A 14,988-nucleotide genomic window follows, 5' to 3' on the forward strand; every position below is an offset into this window, starting at 1 on the left:
TAGCCTCTCCGAGGCGCGGGAGGGTACCTGTCGGTTGGGGGGCGCTTGGAAGGGCGAGCTGGGCTCAGCCCCAGAAACCACGTTTGATAATAGGAATCAAGAGCCTGTCCTACGTGTGTCTACTCAGAAGTAAGCCCTGTTATAGTCAATGGGGCTTACTCCCAGGTAAGCGACAATGTCTTTGCAGCCTGGGTGCCTCGAGCATGTGCAGAGTGCATTTCCCTCAGGCACTGTCTGGGCCTCCTCATAAACCCCCCCCCCAGATGTGGGGGGCGTCAGTAGGGCCTGCTTTGGGATCTATCAGTGCAGTCCTGGGTGGGTCTACTCAGCCAGGAGTCCCATTTAGTTCAGTGGGGCTTACTCCCTGGGAAGTGTGTGTCAGGGGCGTGTGGTGGGTGGGGAGGCAGAGCCTCCCCACAGGAGTCTTTTGAGAAGCACCGCCACCGTATGAGGTGTGCAGGCTCCCACAGCCCATACACAGGCAGGTGAGGCAAAGCCTCCCCACAGGAGTCCTTTGAAAAGTGCTGCCGCGTGTGAGGCACCCAAGCACCCACAACCCATGCGCAAAGCTTGGGTGCCTCACACGGTGGCGGTGCTTTTCAAAGGACTCATGTGAGGAGGCTCTGCCTCACGTGCCTCCCCACCACCACCCATCCCTGATATATGTGCACATGTGCAGGCAGTGAGGCAGAGCCTCCCCACCAGAGTCCTTCGAAAAGCACCCCTGCTACGTGAGGTGTGCAAGCGCTCATGACCCAGGCGCTATGCCTCCCTCCTCCTCTGCCCTCCCTGCTCTGTGCTTGAGTTGTGAGTGCCTGGCACTTCTCAATGGACTCCAGTGGGGAGGCTCTGCCTCACCTTTTATTAAACCTGTCCACTGAAATTTAAGTACTGGGACTGAAACAACCTTCAAGGAAGAAAAAAAGAAGCAAAGGAGACGAAGACGGAGTGAGAAACCAAATACTACCTGGTGACTTTCCCAGTTTTATTTTTCCCCTCTACTGAAGGGAACTCTTCGCATTGCTTAGAAACCCACTGTGAATAAGGAATAATGTAGTTGCCTTAGGCACACTCTAATTGAGAATGTCACCTTGTTGTTCTCCATAGAATGAGTTGAAAAGTGGAAAGGAAAGCTGCTTCTTTGGAGAACTCTGGTGTACTGCTAATGGGAAAGGGAAGCCAATGCATTTGCTCATAAACGCTAGCGAGGAAGCTGAGACTGTAGACATGCGTGTGAGACAGTCACGTCTCTAGAATTGGCTGAGAGGAATCTGTCTAATTGCACAGCTCATGCAGTGTTAAACAGAAGGCAGGAAGGAAGAGCAGTTAAGAGCTGTCACCATTCTACAAAACATGCCTGCATAAACTCCATTTTGATAACCTATTGACCGACTCCTGTTAAAATAGATGGTCCACTTGCTCCCTTTCAAACACCAAGTCCTGTCTGAATGTCTTCTGCGCTTTGGACCTAAATATGTTTACTCAGAAGTAAGTTTTATTGCTATCAGTGGGATTAAGAAAGTGCATTTAGAATTGCCCTCATAGTACAGGGTGGCCACAGAGTCCCTTTGTAGGCTTAAAGGTCTTCAATCGCAAATCCACACGATCTCATGCATAGGGACTTTGTGGCCATCCTGTAGAAAGGGGATTTTAAGGCTGTTGCTTAAGTACAACAAAAATATCTTTGGTTTATGTGGTATTTGAAATGTATGTCAGTCTATGAATTCATGTACAGAGTTGCACAAAGCTTTTCATGATCATATTTTAAAACAAATTGGTTCCTCAGTCATCCCCATTCTAAACTGTGTTGGTGCAGCGGGGACACATGGCCTCCATTGTATCCAACTTTGGAGCAGGCTGGGGGTCTCCTTGGGGGGAGGGGATATTGTTTCTTTTACGCAGAGTAATGCCCCGGCCTGCCCAGTGGGGCTACTAGGGTCTGCGCCTCTCAGCCGGTGCAAGTCTGAGCAGCTCTTGTAAAGCCAGAAGACCTGGGATGGATGTTAGGGTATGGTGGTGGTCAGCTCTTCTGATCCTGCCCTTCCCAGGCCTGATCTTCCCTGTTCCACCTTTCCCCTGCCCTTAAATGTTCCCTTCTTGTTTGTGTTCCATCCTCCTGCTGTCCTCCTGCCGCTCAGCACATTTCTTACCTCTGCAGGTGACAGCTCTTCAGGATGCAGTGGCTTAGCAAACCAACTGTAAATTTCTGAACAAGCATGAAACTTGGCATGAACAAGGGGCTCAGTTTTTCTAATTAATTGGAAGGGGAATTGCATAGGAATGATCAGTTCTGTTGAACTCAGTGAGACTGAAGTCCTGTTCAGGCAAACCTGTAAGCATGGACTCTTCATTTGGCATGCTCATATCTGTGCCCTGATTCCACGCTCTGAAGAGGCAGATGCTCATCACAGGGAAAGACTATCCAAATGATCAGGTTTTAGATCCTGATTTATTTCTTTATTTGAAAAACATGCACCCCACCTTTCCACAATTGCAAGAATTTCAGGCAGTTTACGTAGATACATAAAAGAGAGAAAATACAATAAAAGTGGTAAAACAATTAGTAAAAAATACAGTACAATAAAAGGCAAACATAAAGCAAACCCCAGAGCCCTAATTAAAAACAAGTTGAAATAGAAAAGTCTTAAGTCCGCTACAGAAGGCCAGCAAGTTACCTCTTCAGACAAATTCTTTCCATTGGAGAAGTGGTGTGGAAGTAAAGCTATGGATGTGTTAGCATTGTCTGAACAGGGCTTATCTTCCGAGAGGGATAGGTAGCTGAACAGCATGAAGGAAGCATGAACAGCATGAATGTTAATGAAGCAGCCTCACTATGTCAGAACTTTGGCCCATCTAACTCAGTATTGTGTATACCATGCTTCCCAAACTGTTGGTTGGGACCCACTGGTGGGTTGCAATCCAATTTTTGGTGTATCTCAAAGCCCCAAGCAGATCCTCAGTTGAAAACACTGGTGATGGAAAGATCAGATAACTAATTGGATCAGGCTCTAAAACTATTCAAATAGCTGCTAATTGCCCTGCAAGGAGCTCATCTGCAGTTTTCAAAATCCTGCAGTTTTCAAATTCCTGCAGTTTGCAATCTTGTGTAAATGTGGAGAGACAAAATGTTTAAGCATCCTTTTTCTGGTTATTATTAATTGTAAATAAAAATAACATTTCTTTCTAGATCGCTTTTTTTAAGTCTCATACGCCTAGTTGGGTCCCAATAGAGTATCATTTTAAAAGGTGGGTCCCAGTGCTAAACGTTTGGAAACTACTGCTCTATACTGACTGATAGTGTATTTCTAATAGTGTCTCACAGTTATATGACAGTGGGTGCAATCCTAACCGGCAGTTATGCTGGCATAAGAGCCCCTGGAGGGTCGCAAACGTGCCGTAAAGCATTCTTTGTGCCTCCGTGGGAGGAAGCTGCGTTGGTGCATCCAGATGCGCCAACGCACGGAGGCCGGTGGAAGCCTCCGCAGTGGCTTCCTCCCCACCGCTTGTGCCAGCGCACCCGTGCCAACACTAGTGGTGAAGGTAGGTGTGGGGGGCAGGGAGGAGACGTTTCTGGGTGGGGGGAGGGCAGGCATTGGGTGGTCCGGGGGCGGGCGGGCGTGCGGGGAGCCGGGGGCAGGGCTGGGACCCGGCAGTTATGCCGGATCCCAACCCCTATCCCCAGGGAGAATGGAGTGGCTTTGAGCCGCTCTGCTCTTGGACTTGCACCACTTCCAGAGGTGGTGCGGGTCCGAGGAGACCCATTGGGGCCCGCAGCCCTTACCCAGGGGTAAGGGGAAGAGCTTCCCTTTGCCCCTGGCTGAGCCGCTGCTGCCAGTGAACCTGCGTTGGATGCAGTGTAAGCCTCCTGGCTTGCCTGCTCCAGTGCAGGTTAGAATTGCGCCCAGTCTCATTTCTTGCATGGGTCTTTTCTCAGCCCTACCTGGAGATGCCAGAGATTGAACCTGGAACTTGATGCATGCAAGGCATGGGCTCAATCACTGAGCTACAGCTCCATCTCTCATAATTTGGGCCTCCTGGTGTATTCTTTGCCTGTTCCATGTTTTTGTCAGGAAGTGCACAGATCTAACTCTAATTACAGCTTGGCCACTGCATTGTAAAAGAGAGGAACAAATTGAATTTTTTACTGACTTGAAAACTGAATTGAAATGAACCAACAACTGTTTCCTAATTCATCTTTTCTGGGGCTTCACTGCTCACTGGATCAGTGCTCAGGTTTCTTATTTCTTTCATAGGTGATTGCCTTTGAAACATTGTCATTGAATGGCTGGTGCGAAAGGAAAAAAAGTGATCTACCTCAAGGAAAGTGTCATCACTTAGAATTAAACTTTTGAGCTCCCTATCTGGTGAGTGTTTTAACAAGTCTTTTCTTTCTAGCATTTCTAGTTTTAGTTTTTAGGTTGCATATGGTGTTTGTATGTATGGTTGTGTGCAAGAATGCTGTCGAAGGAAGCTATTGCCTTATATGTGGGCCAACATAATTGCTAGTTACAGCTTAAGATTTTTTTTAAACTGTTGTTCAGCTTCCAATTCCCTGTTTATGCTGAATATGTGATTAGTTTCTGGATGAAGTAGTGGCAAAATTATATCAAGTGCAGAAGAGAGTGGTCTGTCACAGTTGTGATTTGTGCATGCAAAATGCAGAACACTCCAAAGCCACAAATATGACATTATAAAAGTAAATTGGTGCACAGATTTGGTGTAATTGCACCTGCCTGATTCTGGAAAAGAAAAATGTTTCAAGTGTTATTTGTTGAATAGCAACTATCCATAAAAGCGATTCTTGATATAATGAAGGCATCTAATATGCCATTATGCTCTTCAGCTATAATTACTTTGAAAGTCTGCCATCTAGTGTCCAAGTGTTGCGGTTGGATTTGTGATGTGTAAAGTCATCCCAAACCATTGTAGAGGAGTAGTGTTGAACTTGGCTATGATTCTAAGCAAATGGCCCCCAGAAATCAGATATGACTACTGCAGAATTATAATTACCTCTGAGTACAAAGGGGGCAAAAACTTCGTTTTGTTGGTACTTAGTTGAAATTTGATAGAAATGATTTATAAACATAATGAGTGGAGAATTTTAGATTTGATACTTAAAGTCTCAACTTTTTGTCACTTTTTCACTTCATTCTATATGCAGTCCCATGTAGTGTAAATGGAATTTGTGTTAAAGGCAGTAATTTACATATAATGAAGGAAATGTAATAGAAATTATTTTTAAATAATGCAATAATTTTTATATTTGGACAGAGATTTCCTGTGGTCCTGTCATGTCAATGTAACAATTTAGTTGGAATCCTATACTTGCATAGTTCACAGTTGATGTTCACAGTTTCATATTTATGAAACCTATATTTTTGCTGTTGTTGCCTATCCCTGTACACACACTCTTGTAGTACACAAATCTGTCCCTTTGGAACTTTGTCCCTTCTTTTTTTAGGCATGAAATGGGTTTCAGAAATATGAAACTGAAAATCACAGGCTACTTGTTCATTTGAGGCGGTGTGGAATTGTACATAATATTTGAATGCTGAAATGAGAAATATAACAAGTTCTGAATTTTTAGGGCTCTATTGCCATTACATATTTTTTTACATGTAATAATTCAGTAAGTGGGAATCTACATAATGACAATTGCTGCTCCACAGATTGGGTACTGTTGCTGCTGTTGCAGATTGGGTACTGTTTGGGGGTGAGGAGGGGGGCTTGTGACTTATTTGTCATGATGTGGGGCTGCATCAGGCAGCAGGAGGTGCGGGGAGCCCTGCACAGCCCTCCGCAGTGCTCCTCGAGGCTTGGAACCTGCAATAGAACCTGCAATAGAGGCTGCAAAGCACATCCGTTTTGCAGGAGGATTGCCCCACCCCTAGCAGTGTGATCCTGGGGATTGCGTCGCTGCCTCCCTCTCCTTACCCCACTCCTTAAAGGGATGGGAAAAGCGTTGCACGAACTGTTGGGTCGACACCCACCAGTTTGAGAACCACTCTAGACGCACTTAATCATATTTCCATATGTTTCCTTCCCCTCTCAGCAGCTGGCAGTGATGTGGAGAGGGGATGGGAAAGCACAATCTGATGATGTTGTGGTGCAGCTTAGAGCGCCTAAATGTTATGGGGAGAAATGGAGATTTGATGTGCTGTGCCTTGTAGAATGGTCTGGTTTTGCACCAGGCTTGAATGGTAGAGTGGTATGGTTGAATGAGTTTGGGAATAAATAATTTTATTCTTAAAAGACTTGGAAGTAACTTTCATTGAATAAAATGGGACTTCTGAATAACCACACATAGGATTGAATTGTATAAAAACCACCTTCATTTTCTATAATTTGAATGCACAATAACATACTCTCTTATACTCTTTTTATAAAAACCTCATTTTTATTAATTGCATTTTTCCTTTTAAGAAAAAAGAATGAAAGGTAATGTTACTGAAGATCACCTCTATCTGGACTACTTTCTCCAGAATGAAGATTATATTTTTCCTCTCCATACATCTATCTCCTTGTTTTTGTTGTCATACTGTGATTGCAAGACTTTCAAAGTTTTTTTAGTGTCTCCAGATGAAATAGTGTCAGATGCTCAGCTTACAAATAAAATGCTGCCTAAAGACTTGGAGATTTGCTTCATCCAAAGCAGTCAACTCCCTTTGATCATCCAAAGTTGCTGTTTACCTGCTGTTGTTGAGAAGAATGGAAGGTTCTGTCGAGCAGGACTTGCTGTGGTCGCGAGGCACATAGTAAACAAAGCATCTGAGGAGGATCCATCAAAGAAAGACATTTTGGAACTCTTGGGCTTTAAAAAGACCTGTTTGAAAGCTTGTGCTGAAGTGAGTTTTCTGTTGGAATAACATTATTTTGCAATAAATTGATGTAGTATCACCTAGCTAGCACATGTTCACAGACAGACGTGACTAGTTAAGACGTTTTATACCATACCATCTTCCAATAGAAAGATGTTTACAGTGCAGCCCATACAGTGCAGGTATGTTTACAAGCATACCACCAGCACTGGGAGTTGCAAACATGCCATAAGGCATGTTTGTGGTATCTAGCAAGGAGGATGTGTTGGCACTGGGCCTCAGCACCAGGAGGACGCTGCACAGGAGCCGCCGACAGTAAGTAGCACTGCTGGGTGGTGGCATGGTTTTTTGGGGTAGGGGCATTGCAGGATGGGAGAGAGTGAATGGGGGAGGAACCAGCCCAGGAGGGTGTGGGACTTGCGGAGGCCTCCTCCACTGGATCCTATACCCCAGGTCAGGCTGCAAAGCCCAGCATAGGATTTCTCAAGTCTGTGCCAGCAAAATAGCTGGTGCAGACTCAAGTAGCCCCATTGTGGGGGCTGGGGCTTTACTTGGGGGAAGGGGATGAAAGTCACCTTCACCCAAGGAGACCACCGGCAGCTTTCCTGACCCCACTGGATACAGCGGTAGCCATTTTGGCACTGCTATACCTGGCGCTGCTAGGGAGGATAGGATTAGGCTGTAATTGTGGCCTAATTAGGCATGGTCAAACAGTCGCTGCTAAAGTTTGTAGCCCCATTGCGGGGCTGCTTCTCTTACCCGGGGGAAAGGGACGAACGTCCCCTTCTCCTGAGGAGCCTCCCACAGTAGCGCAGGAAGCTCTGGATCTGGCGGGAGCCCACCAGGAAACCACCGGGTCCTGCAGCTCTGGGCAGCTCAGGACTGGGCTGCCTGTCCCATTAAATTCAGTAGGAGTTCTGTCTAAGTAGACATGCACATGGTTGCATTGTAAGTGTGGTATTCAGTTTTATTTGTGCTAATTTGAAACTGATAGACTTTCTTATTTATAAGTATCATTTTTGTACGTTTGTTCAAAAATGTTCTCAGTAAGACCTTTATACTATACAGATCCACTGGGTATTAAGTGAGTACTGACATATTAATGGTCTCGCAAACAAAGGGGCCAATCCTATTTCAGCTTTCCAGCGCCAGTGCAGCCATGCCAATGGGGCATGCACTGCATCCTGTAGTGGTGGTGGTGGGGAGTCACATTGGCCTCCTAAAGGTAAAGGAACATTTGTTCCTGTATCTTGGGACTGCATTGTGAAAATCTGGGAAAGTATTCAATGTGCCTTGTAAATCTAATAGCCAGGATCCAAAGACCTGTTATAGGCATACCTATTGGGATGTCGGATTGATCTTTGTCATTGTCCTCTTCTTTTGAATACCAGATTCTTCAATGACATATTTAAAGTATTTTTGAATACCTCCTTAGCTTCTGAATAACTTTGCAACGTACCTTGTGTCAGATAGCTGTTCGAGATACTCAAGTCTAGCAACACCTTTGATGTACTCTTTGCATCTCAGTTAAATAAAGTTTTATGTTTAACTGCCACAATAAAGCACACAATTGCAGACACTTCAGCCTTTCATTGAGATGCTGTTAGAAAAGAAATCTAATATTTTCAATGGGTATAGGTATCAACTGATTGACTGTGTTTAATTTACAGGTTAGTGAGTGGACCAGGCTTTGTGAAATCAGCATTCCTCTGGCTGTTGAGAACTTCCTAAAGGAGTCTGTGGATCAACATCAAAATATTCCAACTGAAGTCTTGCAGTTTGAAAAAAAGTTGGGAGAACCTGTGAAAGTGCACAATGACGACAAAATTCGAAGGCAGAAAGTTCGCCGGCAAACAGCATTTGACGAGGCAGCAGTCCATAATGTTTTGCCACAAGAAGAAATATTAGCAGAAAACCTGGCATCCTCTCCTGCAGATCTGGAATTGAGAGTACCTTTCTCAAAATTAACTGTGCAGAAGATACCAGCTGCTTCCAACAGGGAGCCCTCTCACATTAGGAAAATGAAAACCTCAGAACTCCCGCCCTTGGAGCATGTTTTTGCAGAAGGGCTTTATTTCACATTAGCAGACATAATTCTCTTCCCATGCATTCATCAATTTTTGGTAATAATTTACATGAAAACGTACAGTATATTAATGTAATAATTATCAACCACTTGTAGTAAATTGCGGAAAGTAATATGCAATACCTGGCAGTTATATTTTTATTTATTTTAAAATACGCTTATCTCGCCTTTCCCTTTTACAATAAAAGGTCCAAACCAGCTAACCACAGCAAATATATTTAAAAAACCATAAAGTATGGAATAATACAGTGTGCCCAAACATAAGTAAAACTGCAATCAAAAATCATCAGGCATAGCCTAGAGAGAAGATAGAATAGAATAAAAATGACTTGAGCCACTTGTGGAAAGCCAACAGAGAGCATTCTGTTCTTAGTTCAGTATGGAGAGTCTTTCATAACTGTGGTATTGCTACAGAGAAAGCCTTTCTGCTTGTTGCCACCAACTAATATAATGGATGTTCAAATTTGTGGGTTCCGAATCTGCGGTTAACATGGGCTGCCTGTATTCATATACCACTTTTTAGCAAAAAAAAAATCACAAGATTACTTGCTGGCAAAATAAGTTTTTAAAGTGGAACATGTATCAAAATGTAGGAACATATATACTAAGAAAGCCAGCTTACCCCTTCATCTCTCCTCTGAATAGAAAATTTTGTGAGAAGAGGGGGAAACTCTTTATTACATAGTTTTTGTGTGTCAGATTGATTTGTAAGCTTTGGCTGCTAAGCAGATGGTTGTTCACTTTTTTTTTAAGGTTTTCAGCAAGAACCACAGAGATAAAATACTGGGATTGTCGTTGATATCCAGATGGTACCAGAGAGTTCAAAAAGTACCTGGCATAAAGCAAGCTGCTTCCAAATGCGGTATGCAATTTTTGCAGTATGTGGACTTCTTCTCTTTCCCAGAAGGTTGCCTACAGAATATCTGCACAGCCTCTGAAGAACCAGAAGAAAAGCATGAAGACATTCTATTTATAGGTGGACCAAGACCAACCATGACAAAGTTAATGGTAACTTAATAGACATCACTGATTCAATGTACTGACCATACAGCCGATCTGTCTGTTTTTAGAAAGGATGATGCATCTTTGAAGAAGGAGCATATCATATACATGGTGCTTGAGAAAGAATGAGAGCACAGGTGCTATGTACAAATAGCTTACAGTTTAGAAAATGAAACCAGGAGGACAGCAAAGAATGAGGAGGGAAGCTGAGGCAGGAGTAAAGCAGATGAATGTGCGATTGTTGCAGTTATATGCACATAAGCTTAGAATTGGACTAGGAAAGATGAAAAATATGCATTATGTCTTGCATATCCATCGGTTCTCCTTTTATAGCAGCCATGGTTTCAGAACTTGATTTATTAATGAACCACCATTAGAATCTATCACAGTTTCCTGAACATCGCAGTGCCTTGAACATTTTGAGAGGCTGCATTTGATTCAAAACTTGAAAGTAGGATCTTTGGACCTCCTGCCATAGTTTAATGTTATGCCTGAACTAGGCATCTGTTGAAGTTGATATTATTTTCACCAAATAAAAGAATTGTGTCTAATTGAGAAAATAGCTTATGTCTGGGTTGATTATAAGCCTACCAGAGGGAAGGGGGAGCAAAAAATAATAATATTATATGAACATATGTAATGCAATTTGAATGTGCAGAGCATTATTCTTATTGCAGCCCTGTAAAACTGGCCAGTATTATCATCCCCATATTGCAGATAGGTGCTGGGTCTGAGTGACTTTGCCTAAAGAGATATAGTGAGTTTGTGGTTCATCTGAGATGAGCTCAGGACTACCTGGCTCACATTCTTTGCCAGTAAGCTACACCTGCCTTGTTCAAGGGAAGAAGCAGGATATAGATCTCTTAAATAAATAACATAGGCCTACAAAAGAAATCTATTTTTAGTTGCCAAGAATGTTTGCATGAATTTAGTATATTTTTGGGGTCTGAATCCAAAAACGGCATCAATTTTACCTACTTGACTCAAATTTTAGGGGTAGCCTTCTTTTACATGGATTCAAGCAGCTTCCTTGTGAGGAAGCTAACACCATGCTTCCTCACATATAAGGTAGCCATACCCCCAAAGTTAGAGCCAGTGAGGCCATTTTTTTTGATTCAGCTCCCAAAATTTTCCCAAGAATAGGTCTAACTTTTACGACAACAAAATGTGTGCAGACTTGGATAATAATATGCGCTGATTTGCTTTAAAGTCTGTGCAGAAGTTGCTAGTGCTGCAGTAAACAATTTTTATTTTATTCCTATACTCTGGTAGTTTGAGGAAGGAACTCCAGATCTATCTAGGGAATATTCTCTAATAGAGAGAGGGGGACTGATCTCTATTGGGCATATGCTGTGAAATAAATGTTGCCCATGACACTTAGCATTTATTTGAAACATTTATATTCCTGTCCTCTATCAAAGAAATCACAAGGCAGCTTCTAAAAATAAAACTTTATAAAGTAATTTTTTTAAATAGGCAGCATAAAGTACAAAGCCACTCCAATTAAAAAGCAATAATAACTGAAAAAGGAGCTTTAAAATCAACATCCCTATTGTTAAAAGCACAGGCAAATAGGATTGTTTAGACCTGATGCCTGAAGCTCAGCAGGTTTCACATTGGGGTGCCACCACAGAGAAGGCACTGGGATACACTGTGTTGTCAACATACAAGGCATTCATTTTGACTTGCATTATACCAATACAGGTCCAGCCTATTTATACACGGATTTTTTATACTCGGACTTGACTCAACACGAATGGCCACTGCAAATGAGAAGGAATGTGCTGATCCCTGGAGAAGGGGAAATATGCATCCCTTTAAAATCAGTTTTAAAAACAGAACAGTCCTTTAACAATAGCCTTGTTAATGAGAGGGAGAGAGGGCAGCTGGCTGACAATCCATCAATCCTTTTCTCTCCAGGTGACCCCTCCCTTCCCTTCCCCCTGAAGAGTGAAAGAAGGGTGAACACTTTGCATTGGTGAAGGGAGGGGCTAAGTGAAGTGCCTTTCTTTCTAAGTGCTTGGAGGAGACTGATTGATGGCTTGTCTTCTTAATGACTCTTATCTTACATCACAAAGATCAGCAAGGCTGTTTTTAAATTACTGGAGCAAAGAAACTTTATTTTTTAAATTGATTTGCTATAGTGCATTTTTTGCCATCTACATGAGTGCTTGGAATAATAAGGCTCAACCGCAATTCACGTCAATAAGGTGAATAATGAGGCTCAACCTGTAAATTGCTTCTGGTATAGCTAGCTTATTTCAGAATTTCTCTTCCCCCCCCCCCCTTAAATTGCAGGAAAATGGTATTCAAGCAATGTTTTTCCCTCATCCTTGCCCTAACTGGGCCCTGGACTGGGATAGTCTTCCAGCTGCAGTCAATCCAGGAGAAGGTAGGGGTTTTCTGTCTTATGCTGTTTGTATTGAAATCATCGTTTCATTCATTCATTTGCTCAAAAATGCTTTAAAAGCCATAAGTATAAGCAATTTTAATTGTATCAATATCAGCTATGATGATTAGCAATGGAATCCTGACTTTCAGAGGCAGTAGCACATGGCAAGATGGCTATCATAGTCTTGCCCCACCTTCTTTAGGACATCTGGCTGGCCATGGCTGATGTCAGAGAATGCTGAATTAAGTGCACTTTTGATATGACCCAGCAGGGCAGTTGTGACCCAATCCTATCCAACTTTCCAGTGCGAATGGGGTGTGCGCTGCATCCTGCAGTCCAGGGGCCATCACAGAGACCTCCTGAAGGTTTGCCAGAAGTGAACTAGACTACTAGTGCACTAAAGAGGTATAAAATGCCACGAACATTTTTCAAATTCAGTCCTGTAGTCATCCAAATCTTGTGTCCTTTAATATTCTAGGGCAGCAGTGGCTAAACCCTAGCCCGGTGGCTACGTGGTCCTCGGGGGCTCCCAACTCCTGGGGAGCCCCCAGTTTCCAATGAGCCTTTGGCCCTCCAGAGACTTGCTGGAGCCCGTGCTGGCCCAATGCAACTGTTCTCAGCATGAGGACGACTGTTTGACCTCTCACCTAGCTGTGGGACGAGGGCTCCTTCCACTACTTGCTGTTTCACGTCTGTGATGCAGCAGTGGCAGTGAACAAAAGGCTGGTCTTGCTTTGTGCAAGGCCTTTTATAAACCTTGAGCTATTGCAAGACCTCAATTCATTCATATAAGTTCCATCTCTTATAAATTCATTTATGTAAATTTATTCCAATTTGAAATGTAAATTAATTTTACATTTATGGCCCTCGACACAGTGTCAGAGAGATGATGTGGCCCTCCTGCCAAAATATTTGGATACCCCATTCTAGGGTAATGACAGCCCAATATGCATGTGTACTCAGAAGTAAGATTCTTTGGGTACAATGGGACTTACTCCCAGGTAAGCATGTATTACATTGCAGTCTGAATACTGTATCTCAATGGTTTCCAAACATTTTAGCACTGGGACCCGCTTTTTAAAATGACACTCTGTCAGGACCCACCGGATCACTCTGGAGCCCTTACGTTTCCTTTGCCTGGCAAGGAGCCAAAGCACTCCTGCATGTTCAAGAGTAAACACACGTGCAGCTCAGTTTCACTTTCCATAGAGCTCAATACATTTTCCTTGCCGGCTATCAGCTTGTCAGTTTCATGGCCCACCAGCAATTGGGTCTCAACCCACTGATGGGTCCTGATCCACAGTTTGCGAAACACTGCTGTATCTAGTTTTAGCATTTGTTAAGATGAATGAATAGTACAGATGAACTGCCATTCCTTTAAGGCAGTGGTTCTAAAACTTTTCCAGTCTGCGGCTCCTCTGATCCTTGTGGCCATTGGCCATGGCTCCCCATTGCATCACCTCACCTCAGTTACCCCCAAAATGGGGATGAAGGTGTTATACATTAGAAACAAAAAAACAAGAGATCAAATCTTCAGCAGAGCTGCCAGCACTCAGAGGCTGCAATCCTAACCACACTTACCTGAGAGTAAGCCCCATTGAGCACAATAGGACTTACTTCTGAGTAGACCTGGTTGGGATTGTGCTGCTGAGTTTGTTAGCAGCACACCTGGAAAGTGATGAAATTTGCTGGGGGAGGGGAAGATTTTGTTTTGCTTGTATCTGCTAATTGCAAACTGATGTGAAACTGAGACCCAGAGACTGTTTGGCTGCAATCCTAACCTCACTTTCCTGGGCGTAAATCCCATTGAACACAATAGGACTTACTTCTGAGTAGACCTAGCTAGGATTGTGCCTTTTGTCTTATAATAGCAGCCAACATGGGAAGTACTCCCCCCACAAAGGAGGCAGGAGGGAAAAGGGGGATGGCTGAAAAGGAATGGGTATTTTTATTTTTTAATCCATTTTTGGAGACAAAGCTTGACTGATCAAGAGTGACTTTTTTTTCTTTTTTGAAGGGGGAAGGAAAAGAGAAAGGTGAAGATCCTTGGTTAAGCTGACACAGACCCCCAAGCCTATGTAGGTCTACTCAGAAGTAAGTCCCATTTGAGTCAATGGGGCTTACTCCCAGGAAAGTGTGGATAGGATTGCAGCCACACAGAGCAAGATTACAACTAACTCCCAAAGTAGATGGGGGCATGCTCACGCACATACACCCCAACATGCAGATGCCAACCCTGTTCCCCCCAGGCAAGACGAAGGAATGCAGGCTGTGGCATTTGGACACACACACCCCACACACACACTAAGAGCAGGCTGGGCTCCCTCTTTCCCAAGCAGAGGAAAGGGCTGCACTGCTCTCTCTAGGTCAGACTTCCCTCCCAGTTTGAAGCCTGCCAGGAGTGTGCCCTGCTGATGAGATACAGCACCTCCACCGCTGCCCAGCCAGCCTTTTCTCGGTTTGGCAGGGAGTATCCACCACCTCCCCCCACCATGTTTCACAGCCATCCCCACCTCACACTGCCCCACCCACCATAGTTGCAGAAAAGCAGTAAGTAGGGAGGCAGTACATGCAGCTGAGTTGAGCAGCTATGGCCACCACTCTCCCCAAGATGTCTGTGGGCTAGCCACGCCTCCTGAGGGAGCCCTGACGCAGATTGAATACCTCAGCTTTAAGGTGTCATAATGCAG

The 14,988-nt window shown here is 43.8% G+C and overlaps 1 protein-coding gene across 2 annotated transcripts in view; it reads left to right on the plus strand.

The window, feature by feature from the left end:
- The first annotated feature begins 24 nt into the window (after positions 1-24).
- Positions 25-14,988, plus strand: part of GSTCD (glutathione S-transferase C-terminal domain containing) — a 71,703-nt gene continuing 56,739 nt past the window's right edge. Inside the window, exons 1-7 of one of the 2 annotated variants that reach the window (XM_066632115.1) lie at positions 25-165; positions 3,188-3,246; positions 4,254-4,364; positions 6,424-6,845; positions 8,489-8,941; positions 9,658-9,912; positions 12,205-12,298. In XM_066632115.1, coding sequence (XP_066488212.1) covers positions 6,432-6,845; positions 8,489-8,941; positions 9,658-9,912; positions 12,205-12,298 — 1,216 coding nt within the window. In that variant the 5' untranslated portion in view covers positions 25-165; positions 3,188-3,246; positions 4,254-4,364; positions 6,424-6,431. The remainder of the gene's footprint in view (positions 166-3,187; positions 3,247-4,253; positions 4,365-6,423; positions 6,846-8,488; positions 8,942-9,657; positions 9,913-12,204; positions 12,299-14,988) is intronic. The other variant, XM_066632114.1, reaches the window with a different exon arrangement.

This window comes from Tiliqua scincoides, chromosome 6, assembly GCF_035046505.1.
Source record: "Tiliqua scincoides isolate rTilSci1 chromosome 6, rTilSci1.hap2, whole genome shotgun sequence".
NCBI lineage: Eukaryota > Metazoa > Chordata > Lepidosauria > Squamata > Scincidae > Tiliqua > Tiliqua scincoides.